At 59.5% G+C, this 13,517-nt stretch overlaps 1 protein-coding gene across 2 annotated transcripts in view; it reads left to right on the forward strand.

The window, feature by feature from the left end:
• The window catches only part of PPFIA4 (PTPRF interacting protein alpha 4), a 63,792-nt gene that overhangs the window by 26,114 nt on the left and 24,161 nt on the right, over window positions 1-13,517 (forward strand). For both annotated transcript variants that reach the window (XM_054181435.1, XM_054181436.1), the window contains 4 exons: window positions 2,289-3,081; window positions 11,380-11,481; window positions 11,608-11,772; window positions 12,392-12,466. In XM_054181435.1, the coding sequence (XP_054037410.1) occupies window positions 2,845-3,081; window positions 11,380-11,481; window positions 11,608-11,772; window positions 12,392-12,466 (579 nt within the window). In that variant the 5' untranslated portion in view covers window positions 2,289-2,844. The remainder of the gene's footprint in view (window positions 1-2,288; window positions 3,082-11,379; window positions 11,482-11,607; window positions 11,773-12,391; window positions 12,467-13,517) is intronic.

Genomic DNA, 13,517 nt, shown 5'->3' on the forward strand with positions numbered 1-13,517 from the left:
CCCGTCAGATTTATGTCTTGGCTATTCCCTGCAGCATTTCCCCTCCCTGAGTGCCTGCAGGGCTCTTCCCTCGGTGCCTTGATTGATATCTCTTAAATCACCTGCTAATTCGTTCAGTTCCTCACCAGCAGTGGAGGTGGGGATGTGGCCACGCAGCTGATTTTGCCATTCACGTCCTGCTCTGCCGGGGGGGGGGGGGCCGTCTGGGTTTGCGCGGCGCGGACGGGCTTTCTCCACGCTTACCCCATGAGCAGGGGCACAGCAGTGAGATGGGGCATGAAAGCCGCTTTGGTCGGGTTTTGCACCCAAATTAACAGGGCTTTGCCGTGGGGTAAGGCTGATTTCTGCTCCTCTTGGCCCCCAGTCTCCCTAGAGCCTGGGTCATCTGCCCTCCAGGAGGGCTGGCAGCGCGGCTGTGCTCCTGTGTGGATACTGCTGGGGCTGCTAATTAGTGGAAGGAGGATCAGAAAACGTTTCACCTGCTTAATTACAGGGATGGGACTCATGTCTGACTCAACCCAAGGAGAGCAGGGGGCTGGAGTGGTCCATCGCTCTGTGCCTTTTCCTCCACCAGCCTCCTTTTTGCAGGGATGCTGCAGGGACGGGATGTCGGTCACAGTTATCCCTTATCCACGTCCTAACAGCCAGAAAGGAGCACGAACAAGCCTCAAAGGTTCAGGATAGCGTTATACGCCCGTAAGGGGTTTTATCCCACATGAGGAACGCGACTTAAATCTGTAAAGGGGGAGGAGGTGGGACAGACACCTGTGGGACGCCCTGTCCCATGTCCCCGGTGCGCGGGAGCCGGCTTTCAGCGTAATGCGCTGGATGCACATGGAGGACCTGGTGGTTTTGCCAGAGCTTCTCTATTTTTAGAGGGTTTTTTGTGTCAAACTTCCCATCAGCTGATGAGCCAATGTCATCCCAAGAACGGAGCTACGGTTCCCCCGGCCCCGGCAGCGTGTGTGTCTGCGCATCTGGGTGCGCACAAAAGCGTCTCTTTACGCAGGCCGCCTTTGAACGGGGGAGAAGAGCCCCGCTGTGCTGCCGAGCTGTTTGAGACACGAGCTTTTATTCCAGTCTGAAGGGCCAGAACGGGCTGATCTGGCCCATGGCTGCATGCCGGGTCCTTTTTGTCCATGTGTCCGTTGGTTTGAAGGGCGGGTGATAGGAGGATGCTCAGACCTAAGCCTCGAGCGTTGTCTGTCGTAAAGACTTCAAAACTTACGGGGGACTGCCCCATCACCGGTGTTAGACCAGCAGCCCTTGTCCCAGGTTTGCCGCGTCGTGTTTTGCTGCTTGGCTCGAGAATTGCCCCCGGTTTATCCCCTTGCAGACAAAGCCTGGTAAAGGTGGTGATAAGGGGTGGGCAAGTCCCCAGGGTGGCTGGGGTGACAGCAGCACACCAACCCTGGCTGCTGGGGACCCTCGTCCAGCTGTAGCGGGCTGAAGCTCACCCAAAGGGCTGTGTCAGGAGAAATCCTCCTTTGGCACCTTGCTTGCGGCCAGGAGGGGAGACATCCCAGCCTCTCGTCCTGGTGGTTTTGGGCTGTGGAAATGGAGGTGGGGCTGGAGGTACCGGCATCACCCCTGGGGTCAAGTCCCTGGGTCCACCCATGCTTTAATCCAGCCTAAATCCAGGCTGCTGCCCACATTGGCAGCTCTGCCTCTGCTCTCCTGCCGCTCATCCCTGGCACCAGCAGACAACAGTTCTTGTGCTCAGGGAATAATTCAGGAATGCTGCTGCCTCCATCCCCTGGGTAGAGGTTTCACCGATGGAGGATGCGTTCGGTTAACACTGAACGGCCAGTCCCACTGCGACTGTCCCTGTTGACACCACAGGGAGGGGGGGGGTGACCGTTAATCTCATCGTTCAACTCATTTGTTGCTGTGACTTTGGGCCAGGTTTGGGCCAAACTTTGCTTTGAGCCTGATTTTCTGCAAACAGAGAGTTTCTGCAGCTGGAGGACGCTTGAGCCATGGGGTCCCTCGGCAGCCAAGGCGCTCCACGGAGGGGACAGGATCCTGACCTGGGATGTGTGACTGCCAAAAACTATTGCAGGGATTTTGGTCCCGGGATGCTGTTCGCTGCAGCTTGGTGCCGTACTGGGTGCAGTGTAGTGACCGCGTGGGTGCAGGGTGGTACGACTTGACACAGCCCGTTCCTGTGGGTGCTGAGCCTGTTGCAGCCTTCCAGGGTTTTGATGGGGGGCAAAGGGTGCTGGGCAGGTGCCCTGGGCAGTTTGGACGCAGCAGGAGGGATCTGATCTCTCTCCCCTCTCCTGTAGGTCACCACTGTGATGCCAAACGGAGACACGTTCCCGGAGCAGCGGTGACCATCTCATCCAGCCTTGGAGACGACAGCCCACCGCCACCAGACTCCTTCTCAGCATGCCCGGGCAGCCCAAATATCCCCTGGATCCTCCCTCTACTGCTGCCAGCTTGGGCTCCCTGTCAGGACAAGTCCTCAAGGGTCACTTTGTCCCCCTCTGAACATCCCCATGGCTCGTTGATGCTCCAGCCTCTCTGAAAGGCATCAGAGAGGTGACACAAGGGACCCTGGCAGTGACAAGCAGCCGACTGGGGGGGGTTAAGACTGCAAGGGCCTTGTTAATGCTAAGACATCCCTCCATCCCCACCGAAGCGATGCCAGCTTCTGTTTAGCACCCAAGAAGAAGAGATGGGGATCCCTCCACCTTCACCACGCAATCGCCCCTTCCAGCGCTGGCTCCCCTGACCTGCAGGAGCCCGTAGCAATGTGATCGGGGTCCTGCAGCTCGACAGCACCTACCACCCCACCCACCGGGCGCCTCCAGGACCCTTGCCTGCCTGTCGCACCCCGCCATGATGTGCGAGGTGATGCCCACCATTAGCGAGGGGGACCCTCTGGGTCCCCCGCAGGGCTCCGAGGCGGATGCCGACTTCGAGCAGCTGATGGTGAACATGCTGGATGAGAGGGACAAGCTGCTGGACACCCTGCGGGAGACCCGCGAGACGCTCTCCGTCACCCAGAGCCGCTTGCAAGAGACCCTCCGGGAGCGTGACCAGCTCCAGAGGCAGCTCAACTCGGCCCTCCCACAGGTAAGGATCTGGCCCTGGGATCAGCAGGAGCCTTCGTCGAGACATACAAGGGTGATCAGCCACTCGGATGTGATTTTTAGCTCATGCCTTTAGGACGACCGGCTTGGTGTGATAGCGGTGATGCTGCGGGGTGTGCTGCACCTCATACTCGTGGTAGAACCTGTAGGTTCTCTGAGGCCAAGCCACAAACAGCTGGAACATCTCCCCTTCTCCTCTCTACCCCTCGTTGGTCTGCGAGGGGCTGGAGCATCAACGAGCCATCGGGATGTTCAGAGGTGGTCTGTGAGTGGGGAGGTGTGGGATTGTAATCGCCCCACTTGCACAGGCGAATGGGTGTGAAGAAGGGGCAAAACCTTCCTGAGGACACCCCAGGGCGATGGGGAGGCAGACGCAGGGTCTGTGCTCGCCTGTTCACACCGAAGGGTGCCTAGGGAGCAGACAACACATTTTGGGTAGCAGGTCTGACTTGCTGCCTCCAGCGTGCTCCTTGGGACGACAGGCAGTCCTTGGTTTCATGAGTCCCCACCGGTACTATCCCTGAAGGGGGACATTAACCATGTTCCTTCCCCAGTGCTGGAGGGAAGCCCCTGCTCCCTGCCCCTTCCCTTGCTGGGAGGGATCCTTTCCATCAGCCTCATCACCCGGTGGGGCAGTGGTGGGTGATGGGATTTTCTTTGTCTCGAGCTTCTTCCTGAGAGGGGAGGCTGGAGGCAGAGCTGGGCACAGAGCGGGGATCGGGATGTCGCAATGGGGCCATTTGTTCCCTGAGGCAGAGCAGCCAGACAGCGGGCGGGGGGCTGCCAGGGGTCTGTGCTGAGCAAGCAGCTCAGGACACGGGGAAACCGGCGCTTGCCATGGCTCCGCTGGGGTTTCTGGCTCCGCTGAGAGCCTGGTGTTGCTCTGCTCCCGGCTCCTCCACCCGCAGGACCCGCTCCAGGTCCTCCAGTGACCTGGACTTGAGCTCGGCCTCTGCAAACAAAGGTGCTCAGGTCAGAAGAGGATGGGGTGGATCAGCGTTGCAGGGCTGCGCAGGGGGGAAATGAGCTGCCCACCTTCCCTGTGGGGTCTTGTGGGGCAGCACACAGTGTCCCAGGGCCCAGACTTGGGGGAAGCAGGATATGGGGGGGCTTTTGCACCACTCCTTTGTGGCCGCGGTGTGGGAAGAGCCAGCGAGGAGCCCAGCAGCCAGGGAAGCAGGAGGCTTCGAACGCTTGTGTCTGTGTTGACAGTGCCTTAGATCCTCCTGCCTTACCTGGGTGACGGGGTTCGGAGCCCCCCAGGGAGATGGGAAATAAGCAATGGAGCAAAAGTGGTGGCACAAGCCAGGACGGAGCTTGGGCTGGTGGCTGGCCGGCTTTTGGCATCCCTTCTCCGCTTCGAGTAGGGGAAAGCCGCGCAGGGGGAAGGCAGCAGCCCACGTCCCCACCCACGGCGCTGAGCACCCAACAGTGCTTCCCAAGGAGCGCCTGGGGTCCCCGTGGATGAGCTGCTCTCTGCCCCTCGAGAGGCGCTGAGATGTGCCCAAGTGTTGGGTGCAGACAGGGCCACCACCACATCCCGTGTGCCGGGGGCTCGTGTCCCCTCTGCTCCCCGTGCCCCAGCCGGCGTGCGCCGGAGAGAGCAAGCCAGGTCACCCTGAGCGCGCGCTGCCCGCCCTGCTACAGCCGCCTCGGATTAAGGGACCGCGCGGATTTAGTCTCCGCTCCTGCTCCAATAAAGGGTCTTCAGTGCCTGGGCACGGGCGGCGTGCGGACGCAGCAAACTGGGTCAGCGCGAAGGGACGCGGTGGCAGCGCCTGCACCCACGAGCCCGCTCGGGTGCCCCGCTCCAGCCAGGGCTGCCTCCGGCTCCCTGCACCGCGGCGAGGGATGTGATTAGGGTGGGCAGCAGATGGGGAATTTCCCTCAGCTCCCGCCGCCTCCCGCTGCCCTGCCTGTCCCTGTGCGGGCAGGGGGACTCTGTGCCCGGGCACGGCGGCCCCCGGTGCCCGCTCTGCCCCTCGCCCTCGGGGCTGCACCGGCCGCCCTCGTGGGAGATGAGGGCTCAGCATGAACGGGGGGAGCAAACCCAAAGGCGCTCACCTGCCCAATGGGATTAATCCCAGCATGTGCATGTACCAGGTAAGCGGGACGCGGCGGGTCTCTTCCCCGGGGTGCTGCGTGGGGACTTTCCGTGGGCCTGTCCCATCCTCTTCCTCCTCCTCTCTGAGCCCTTTTGGCCAGGAGCTTATTGCAATGTGTCGGACCCCATTGGGACGGGATTCAAGCTGGATTGCTCGAAGAAACCCTTTTTTTGGGGCAGGCTTGGGCACCCACGAGGCTGACAGCCTGTCTCCAGTGCCACCGAAGAGCCAAGCCCTGGCTGTGCGGAGGAGGTGCTGCCTGGGAGGATTGGGTGGATGGCGGCTGGGGGATGTGGCACTTCCAGGGCACAGTGGCAGCTGGATGCTGCTGTGTCAGCGCGGGATCCAGAGTGCTGGCAGAGCCATCAATGGGGCAGGCAGGAGATGTGCTTGTCCCGGGGAAACCCCCGAATAGGGCAGGCGGAGATGGTCCGGGGATACTCCTGCCTGTAACCCCCATTCCTCCTTGCCCGTGCGGGGCTTGGTTGCCACGTGGCCAAGCCATCCCTCCCCCTAATCCATGGGGCATCCCTCAGCCCCCAAAAGGCAGAACTCTAGGGCGATTTCCCGGGGAGACTAAGCTGCCTTAATACTTCTTACATGATTTATTTATTCATGTGGGAGCCCTGAACGCAACTTAATCGGACTGAAAGCTCTCGGCTCCAATCCCTCTGCCCTCCCTGCCTGTGCAGGGGGCATGTGGCCGAGGACCAAGCCCTGACCGGGGTCCGGGTGCTCCCGGCACACCCCCGGGGCCCTGGCACGGGGTCCAGCTCCCTCCTGCCTGGCCACTCAGCCGGGCTCCCCCCTGCTCTCCTGGGTGTAGGTGCCACCCGGGGGTGCAACATGCAGGGCTCCAGCTGTATCCAGATGTGTTCCCAGAGCGGGGTCCTGCGTGGGATGGCACTTCTCCCCGCCCAGCCAGGGTTTGGCAGGTGTCCGTGTCCCCAGCTGTGTCAGGGGGAGAACAGGCTCCCAAATTTCTCAGGGGCTGCTGTGTTGAGGGCTACGGATGGCCATGGAAACCTCCCGCAGTTCTTCCTTCCAGCCCCGGCTCTGCTGCACCTTCGCTGCCTCTTTGGGCTGCTTGGGGCTACCTGGGCAGCTGAGAGCTGGCCTTTTTGGGGTGGGCAGACCCCTAAGACTCCTCGAGCTCCCTGGAGGTCCCCCAGGAGCTGGAGAGGGTCCTGACATCAAACGATCACCCAAATTCCTCCCATTTAACTTAAAAATATATCTAAAGCGTGGATGAAAATAGGGGGCCCAGCCGCTCCAAGCTGGCAGAAAACACCCACTGGATGAGACCTTTAAAATGTCTCAAGGTTTTGGGGAGGGATGGAAGGACCTGGTGGCTCAGCATTGAATCCTTGGAACTGGCCACCCTCCCGCAAGACCAGGGTGCTGAGGTGTTGGATTCCTGCTTGCTCAGCTGCATGATGCTCCTCTCTGAGCAATCCTGGGTGGAAATACATGTCGTGACCGTGTTTTGAGAGGGGAGGACACCAGTTGGACACCAGTTCCCCATGGATGGTCCCCGCAGAGTCACGGTGCTGTGGCCGAGAGGTGCAGGACATGCCACCGCAGTGCTCAGTGCTGAGGGTGGGTGATAGTCGAACCTGCCCGGATTTAATCTTCGTAATCCCATGCTACGCACTGCTGGGGTTGTGTTTATCCCCTGGGCTCTGACTTAGGGCTTTCTCGTAATTCTGCTCTGGGGGCAGCAAGGAGAAACTGAGGTGATGGGTCTGCCAACTCCCGGCACGGACGGACAGAGGGAAGGGGCTCCATCCCTCGCGTACCGAGTTGGCAGCGCTGATTTCCCAGCGTGGGCATCCTTCCCACATCCCCCTCTCTCGCACGCCTGGCCCGTCAGGAGCAATCACTCCAATTAGGGGCTTTAAAATGCCATTAATCCCACAGCTGGAGCCAGTTTGTTCCCGAGGCTTGGAGCAGTATCTGTGCTCCTGCCGCAAATGGGGGAATTTTGCTCACTTTGGTGCGGTCTCGTTGCGTCCCTGTCTGTGCTGCGGACGGCACGGGCAAAGGCAGAAGATGGCTTTGGGCTGAGGACTTTTGCATTTCAGCTTTTTCATGCTACGAGCCTTCCCCCCCTTGAGCTTCCTAAACCTCTCCTTGCTTTTCCCAGCCGTTTCCATGTAGCTGGTTTCTGGCCTCCCTCCAGCGCTTCCCTGTGCCTTCCCCGTTGATGCAGCCAAGGGGGAAGACCCCGAACCCCAGACATGCCTGGCACTGACAGAAGACTCGAGCCCTGGGCCACAAGGTGTGGTGCTTCGGGTCTCCCTCCATGCTCTGATGGTGAAAATAGAATCCATCCACTCACCCTGTTCCCTCCTGCCCCGGGGTTTGGGGCTGAGCCCAGCCGGTCGCGCGTTGGGTGGTTTGGTTTTAATCCAAATGAGCCACTTCCCAGGCTGCTGGGCTTCCCGCAGGGCTTCCCAGGGCCGCGCCTCGTCATCCGCCCTTTGATTGAAGATCAGGCACCTCTCCTTCACTTTCTAATCCGTTTATAGGTGTCCCTGCTTAGTTTGAGAGCTTATCGGAGCCGGGGGCAAACGCTCTGCGTCTCCTGGAAGACTCCTGGCCGTGGGCAGGGCAGAGGAAAATCACCCAGATCCTCTTTATCGTCACTTCGTTGGCACTTAGGGCAATGGCGTACCTGTGGATGGGGGTGAAAGCTGTGCTCCACGGTGTGACACTGCAGCCGGGAGCTGGGGACAGCTTGTCCTCACGGTCCCCAAACTCCCCTGGTGCCCGCCAGTGGCCTGAAGCAAGGTGGCAGTGCTCGGGCAGACGTCTGGCACAGCTGGGGCTGATGGAAGTAGCTACAGGCGGGTGTTGGATTGATTTATTCCTATATTTTTATTCCCAAAGCATCAAAATCAGGCTTGCAAGTGCCCCCAGCCTTGTGTACTCAGCTAACCCCTGCTGCTGTCCCGTCTTGCTGCAGGGGTGTTGCTATTTTTGGTGGTAAATGCTCTTTTTTGCAGCCTTTTCCTAAGGAAGGACAGTTGTCGTGGTCTCTTCTGTTTGCCGTGGAATGCTCCAGGCCTGGCAGCCTCGCTGGGGTGCACAGCACAGGATCCCGCCAGCCATTCCTGGCGGGATGGAGGGCTCGGAGAGGAGCACCCCGATGGGATGGGGTCTGGCTGGAGCTTTGTGGTGTGCCCGGGAGCGGAGCCACCGCCGCCACGCTTTGACCCGCTGACCGGCGGATTGCGTCGGGGTGGGGGGGCTGCCTGTCTCCCTGCAGCGGATTTTCTCTCTCTATTAATCTCCTTGCCTTGCGGGATGAAAGCCTGATTGCGGCCGCAATCTGTACAGCTTGGCCAGCCGGGGCGGGCCGCGCAGGCAACGCGGGGTGAGGAGGGCTGAGCCCTGGCATCCCTCTTCCCTTCCTGCCTCCGACGCCTTGTCCCATCCGTCCCACGCCACCCATAGCCCTGTTCACCCCAGCAGGGAGAGCATCCGCGCCCGCAGCCCCAGCTTCCCCTGCCGGCCATGGGGCAGAGCAAGAGGTTTTCACCCTTTGGAGATCTCAGGACTTTGGATCCACTGGGTCCCTGCCTGGGTGCTGGGAGAGTCCACAGCCAGTGTCACACACCGTCATAGCTTGGGCTTGGAAAGATGTTCCTGGGGCCATCACGGCTGTGAGAATGCTTTTACTGAGCTCCTTGTGCCTTGCTGCCTGTCTCCTGGCATATTGAGGGGCTAGAGGAGTGACATATCCCTAAATCTGAAGCAGCCAGCGGTGCACGGGCCCCTAATCTGGCACCTCTCGCTGCCGCTCTCGCATGCTTTTTCCGCTCACTGGCATTCCCAGCCCTGGTATAATCCGTGGGGATGCTCATGAGCTGCTCGCTCCTGCGCGCAGCGCTTGCATAACCCAGCGGTGCACACGCACGTGTGTGCGCTGCTGGGCTGTGCCGAGCCGTAATCCCCACAGCCGGGAGAGCACAGCTCCGGGAAAGGCTTGGCCGGCGCAGCCATCTCCCAGGGAAGCCGCTCGGCGGTGGGGTTCACCGCGCTCCAGGGGGCTGTGGGATGGGCCGAGAGCAAGCGTGGGATGATGCCTGGGCATGGCAGGGGCTGGTGATGGAGGTGTGGGGGGCTGTGACTGATTTGGGGGACAACTGATGGGGACAGGGGTGACCCCGGGGCTGGAGCGGTCCCCGGGGAAGTGATGGGGACAGGGGTGACCCCAGGGCTGGAGCGGTCCCCGGGGAAGTGGTGGGGACAGGGATGACCCCGGGGCTGGAGCGGTCCCCGGGGAAGTGATGGGGACAGGGGTGACCCCGGGGCTGGAGCGGTCCCCGGGGAAGTGGTGGGGACAGGGATGACCCCGGGGCTGGAGCGGTCCCCGGGGAAGTGATGGGGACAGGGATGATCCCGGGGCTGGAGCGGTCCCCGGGGAAGTGATGGGGACAGGGATGATCCCGGGGCTGGAGCGGTCCCCGGGGAAGTGATGGGGACAGGGATGATCCCGGGGCTGGAGCGGTCCCCGGGGAAGTGATGGGGACAGGGATGATCCCAGGGCTGGAGCAGTCCCCGGGGAAGTGATGGGGCAGGAATGGGGCTGGAAAGGAGTCCGGGGACTCAGGCCCTGGGGCGAGGATGTCGGGCGGCAGCAGGCCTGAGGCACGGCGATGGGCAGAAAAGCAGCTCTTTACAGGGACGATGACTGACTTTAATTGCTGCGGTGGCTCTTTCTCTTCTTCCACATTGCAGCACACGCAGGTCCTGTCCTGCCGGGGGGTCTCAACACCACCAGCGTCACCACAGCCCCCACCAACCCCAGGCTAAAAACCACACCAGCGTGAGCAGTTTGGGGTGGGAGGGGAGAGGGAAGATCTAGTTGGGACAAACGGAGATTAAAAGGCTCTCGATTTCTTGGAGAAGCTGTTGCGAGAGGTTTCGTTTGAGCTGAGCAGAGCATTTGATTCAACCTAAGTGTCAACGTTTTGCTTCAGTTTGGAGGGTTTTTATTTATCTAACTTGAAAATTAAAGTGAAAGAGAATTTCAAGCTGTAAAACCGCTTTCAGCCCCCAGTCGAAATTGGGTTTGTTAATGCTCATTCAAATCCTTCTCAGCTTCTTCTGAAACCCTTTTCCTTTTTTCAGTTCTTCTTAACAACACTGTGAAACTGGTGTAAATTCATGAAGCGTTTCCGCATTTGCATTTTTCACCCCCCAAAATCCCAGCTGCAAAATGTCACTTAGTCCTGGCACCGCTTGGCGACGGGAAGAGCAACTGGGAGCAACAGGAGGGTGTTCCTGGGCTAATCCAGGTGCTGGGTTTTCATTTTTTGAGGGAAAATGAACTCTCCTGCATCCTGGGAACCTCACAGCAGATTTCCTTTCCCCTTCAACACAGTCACGGCTGTGATTGCTCGGTTTCTGAGGGGCCCACGATATCCCCAAGGACGTGCTGGCGTTGCAGCTCTGCGTTGGCATCGCTGCGTGCACGGCTCTGCCTTGCTGGCCGTCGCCTCCCTGCAGGGACTGGTGACTGGAGCAAGGACTGGCGGCACCTGCCGCATCTGCTGCTGTGCCCCATCGCTCTCAGCTGGGATTCGGGGATTGGGGCTGCCCCATAAGAAGCTCGATGGGGCCCCACATGCTGGACCGGGGCAGATCTTGCTCTTCCCTTTGGAAGGAGATTTTGGATGATGCCAGGTCCTGAGGCCATGGCAGAGGCTGGCTTGGGGCCAGGGGACCCATCCTGGCCGGCTGTGGCTTTGCCGTGAGTTTTAGCCTGATGGGATGCTCCAAGGTGGGTGCTCTGCTGGGTTGCATCAAGGGGACAGTGGGGATGGGAGCATGCTGGTGGCCTTGACTGGGGTGCTCTAAATGCCATCGAGCACCTCTAGAGCTGTAGAACAGTTTCTTGTGTCATCGAACATCAAACCAAATGGATAAATATTGGGATGCTGTGTTCTCCCTTGTCCAAAGCACTTGGGGAATCCAGGAACAGATCACCTCCCAGCCTGGCTGTGCTTCTCAACCCATTTCTCAACGTTGCCCTTGGCGTCCCCGTTTCTCACTGGTGGGGTTCGAATGGGAAATCCTCTGTCTAGAGGTGCCGGCAGTGGGGCCGGGACGCTGGCTCCATCTCCATCCCGCTCTCCCTGCTCACCACCATGCCCTGATTTCTGCAGGAGTTTGCAACGCTGACGCGGGAGCTCAGCGCGTGCCGGGAGCAGCTCCTGGAGAGGGAAGAGGAGATCTCGGAGCTGAAAGCCGAGCGCAATAACACCCGGGTAAGCATAGAAAACCTGCTGCCTGGCTTTCAGTCCCCAGAAATGTGGGACACCGCAGGCTGCTGGGCCGATACCGGCATCGCCAGCCCCCGGGGTGGTGAGAACCTCATGCTTGCCCTCTTGCAGCTCTTGCTGGAGCACCTGGAGTGCCTAGTGTCGAGGCATGAGCGGTCCCTGAGGATGACCGTGGTCAAGCGTCAGGCCCAGTCACCGTCTGGGGTTTCCAGTGAGGTCGAGGTGCTCAAGGCGCTCAAGTCACTCTTTGAGCATCACAAGGCGCTAGATGAAAAGGTGAGACAGGCTGCTGGGACCTCTCTCCTGGCTCGCTCCATGAGCATCTCCTGCTCAGAGCTGACCTTCTCCCAACCCTCCTCCCTCCCGCTGGATGCCATTTGTTATTGTTAAGATGGGTGGTGACATGGAGTCCCTCAGGAGGAAGTTCTTGGGTATCCAAAAGCTGCAGCTCCCTTACTTTAGGAGCCAGTGGGGCTTCCGAGTGGATGCTGTGGGTTCGAGGCTGTCGGGAATGGGGATTTTTCTTCCTCGGGTCGCTCACGTGGTGGTGGCGAGGGCTGGTATTTGGCACCCTGGTTCAGTCTTTGCATTACAGCTCCTATTGCTCCTCCTGATTCATTTACCTCGAGCAGCACCTTGCTCTGCTAAAAGACATCTTCATGCTTCCCCAGCCATGGGTCTTCTGCAAGAATGAGTTTGGTCTGGGCTGTTCCTCTCCAGCATGCTTTTGCTCTCCCAGGGGTGTGCTGGAGCATCCCTGAGCCTGTGCCCTGGATGTGAATCCAGCTGAGCCTGGCTGCCAGCCAGCCAGGAGGGTCTGGAAGCTTGCCTAGATTTAGGGCACCCTCGTCACGGATAAATAATGGCTTTTCCTGTTATCTTAACGTGACTGCAGGTCAGGGAACGCTTGCGAGCAGCTTTGGAGCGAGTGGCAACCTTGGAGGAGCAGCTCGTGGATGCCCATCGGCAGGTAAGGGGACGTTTGGCGGCCTCTCCCGGGCCCTTGTGGGGGCATCCGCTGGGCTGGGACTGCTCCATGTTAACATTTATGAATTCTTGTTGAATTTGCTGAAGTAAGTGGCATTTGGGCATTTTTAATGTAAGGCTTTTTTTCTAAAATCGCTACTTACATGAAGGCTTGCCTATATTTGAAGAAACACCTATGGAGCCCCTCTGCTGTGGGGACAGGCTGAGAGAGCTGGGGGGGTTCAGCCTGGAGAAGAGAAGGCTCCGGGGAGACCTTCTAGCCCCTTCCAGTCCCTCAAGGGACTCCAGGAAAGCTGGGGAGGGACTCGAGATCAGGGAGGGGAGCCATGGGACAAGGGGGAATGGTTTTACACTGAAAGAGGGGAGATTTAGATGAGATCTGAGGAAGAAATTCTTTGCTGTGAGGGCGGTGAGCCCCTGGCCCAGGTTGCCCAGAGAAGCTGTGGCTGCCCCATCCCTGGAGGGGTTCAAGGCCAGGTTGGACGGGGCTTGGAGCAACGTGGGCTGGTGGGAGGTGTCCCTGCCCAGGGCGGTTGGAACTGGATGATCTTTAAGTTCCGTTCTAACCCAAACCATTCCATGATTCTGTGATTGAACCTTGTAAATGTTCTGAAAACTTTTGTCTCACAGGAGAGGTTTCCTCTGTTGTTTTGCTGTTTGGTGTTGCTTTTATTGACAAAAACAACCTGAACTTGAATCATTTAAGGGGGCTGAGAGTGACTTTGCTTGTTGGCGTTTCCCCTGCCTCAGCAGAGACCCAAACCTCGCTGCTCCGAGCACCCCGTCTTGCGTCCCCCTTTTCTGTCCTTGCTCGTGCCCTGGCGTGGGGACTTCTCCATCCCCAACAATTAGCCCTGTTCATCTTGGAGATGGGGAACCAGGCTTTCCTTCCTGAAGTTTGTGCCCAGCCGCCCCTGCCAAAGGGAAAGAGCCATCCTTATAGCCTCTGCTTGGCCAAATTTTCCTCCTCTTTCCAGTTCCCAGGATGTATCTCGCGGTACTTCCCCAGGCTCTGCGGGGAGGCGGTGCCTGGC

This window comes from Rissa tridactyla, chromosome 21, assembly GCF_028500815.1.
Source record: "Rissa tridactyla isolate bRisTri1 chromosome 21, bRisTri1.patW.cur.20221130, whole genome shotgun sequence".
Taxonomy (NCBI): Eukaryota; Metazoa; Chordata; class Aves; order Charadriiformes; family Laridae; genus Rissa; species Rissa tridactyla.